General features: G+C 52.5%; 1 protein-coding gene across 1 annotated transcript; it reads right to left on the reverse strand.

The window, feature by feature from the left end:
- Nucleotides 1–572: 572 nt before the first annotated feature.
- On the reverse strand, nucleotides 573–1,238 carry LOC311379299 (noggin-like; the record flags this gene model as incomplete). The annotated part of the gene is made up of 1 exon (XM_084488306.1): nucleotides 573–1,238. One exon carries the CDS (start codon nucleotides 1,236–1,238, stop codon nucleotides 573–575), a length of 666 nt encoding a protein of 221 aa, XP_084344432.1.
- Nucleotides 1,239–2,017: the final 779 nt, after the last annotated feature.

Below are 2,017 nucleotides of genomic sequence, written 5' to 3' on the forward strand. Positions count from 1 at the left end.
TATAATCGTGTGGCCTAATTCATCTAAGGACTCCAGCAGCAGGCCTACTGGCGAAAAGCAGGAGGGGGTTTAACGTCGATTCTTACACGGAGTTAAATCGGGACAACCTGCGTCTACAAACCTTTTCCCTTTGCAGGTGACCTGATGCGTATCGATTAAATAAAGAAAGAACCGGAATCAAAACATGCCCTTTCATTCATTTCAGTGTCTTCTTTATTATACGAATATAAAGAATAAATAAGTTGTACTCTTAATTTACACGGTGAAACAATAAGTCGCCGACGCACAGAAACGGTATCACACGCGTGGTCAGTCCATCCAAAACAGACCCCTATGCGCCTTATCTCCATAAATACAAACACATAACCCCACTTCTACATCCAATAAAGTAGACTCTGCGGTTACATTATATTCACTTTTTACAGGAAGACAATATATAGACAACTGTATGGCACATCATATACAAAAAAAAATACATTCCACACTCGGAAGTGCATATGAATTAAAAAAAAATCACTGACATAGCTTCATTTATTATCGCACGTGAGAGTCACTGAGGGGGTCGCTTGGGTTCAGTTCGAGCATGCGCACTTGCACTCCGTGATAATGGGGTACTGCACGGGGATCCAGGCGCACTTCAGGCCCCCTTTACGCGCCACGCACCGCCAGCGCAGCAGCGTGAGGTGCGTGGAGTCCGCCGGTTTGCACACCATCCCCTCTGGAACCGAGCACGACCTCTTGCTCAGGCAGCTGCCCACCCGCACGAACCGGGGCCAGAAGCGGCTGCCCAGGTCGTTCCAGGTGGACACCACCGGGCAGAAGGAATAGGCCCACAGCCACTGCTGCAGCCTCCGTTTCAGCTTTTTACTGGGTTTGTGCTTCTTGCCAAACTGCACGTCAAAATCCATGGCTTTGATCTCCTTGGGCATCACCCCGCTGGGCTTCTGGACCTCGTAGTCGTCCAGCTCCTCGTTGCCTGTGAACTTGTCCTCGGGGGGCAACACGGACAGAAAGCGGCCGTCAAAGTCCCCCAGCGCGCTCCTTAACTCGGTCTCGTTAAGGTCCTTCTCCCGGGGGTCGAACACGGGGTCCGGGTCCTCCTTCAGGCCCACGAGGGGCAGACTGTCGCTGGGGATGGGTCGGAGGAGGTAGTAGTGTTGACAGAGCCCCCTCTCCACCAGGAGACCCAGAGACAGCGCCAGCAGACACACCGCCGCTAAGTTCTGTGACTGATCCATGGCTCAGTCCCGTTCACTCCCAACACCAACAAGTGGAGACGTAACAACTATTAAACTCAGCCAAACTCAGTCTCCAGAGCAGCGGTGTACCAAATACGTGCTGCGTTGGTAGTTTCGCTCAATATCTATGCGTAATTACGCGTTGGATGTATCCACCGTCGAGTTCCGAATCTCGGTTCAGTCAACGTTCCCAGCGGTACTGGACGATGGATGGCGAATGATCCATCCGAGAAGCATGAAGACAAACTGCCCTGACTAAACTATTTAAAATATTTTCTTCAGAATCTGTGACATAGCATTGAAACCGCATCGCAGGATGACGACGGATCGCGCGTACTTCTCGTGTGCCAGCGGCGGGTTGGACTGGTGATTATTCGAGGCTGGCGTGCGCTCCGAAACACGTCACCAAGTCAAGTTATAATCGGTGTTTATCAAGTTCTCCTCGCGCGCAAAAACCGGCATGATGCCCCCTTGTCTCGTGCAGAAAGCGGCGTGCGTAAAGCTGAAGGCACCGTTTTATCCTCCGCGACTCGTGATGTAATACGTGTACGGCCCCTTTGATTGTCAGTGGCTCCTAGGAGATCCTCGACATCTCCCTCCTCCCCACCTCCCTCCGCCCCGCCCCAAAAAGGGGGCGGGGCCCAGCGGTCCGCGGTCTTGGGTTAGGTTCGCCCTCTGTTGGCCTTTCAGCTCCCCTACCCGCTGATTGGCTATAATGGGGGCGATCATTAGCCTGTCATTTTCTGGGCCTTTTCATAGCCACCGAATAATCACCGTGC

This window comes from Micromesistius poutassou (genome assembly GCF_964030765.1).
Source record: "Micromesistius poutassou genome assembly, chromosome: 1".
Lineage (NCBI taxonomy): Eukaryota > Metazoa > Chordata > Actinopteri > Gadiformes > Gadidae > Micromesistius > Micromesistius poutassou.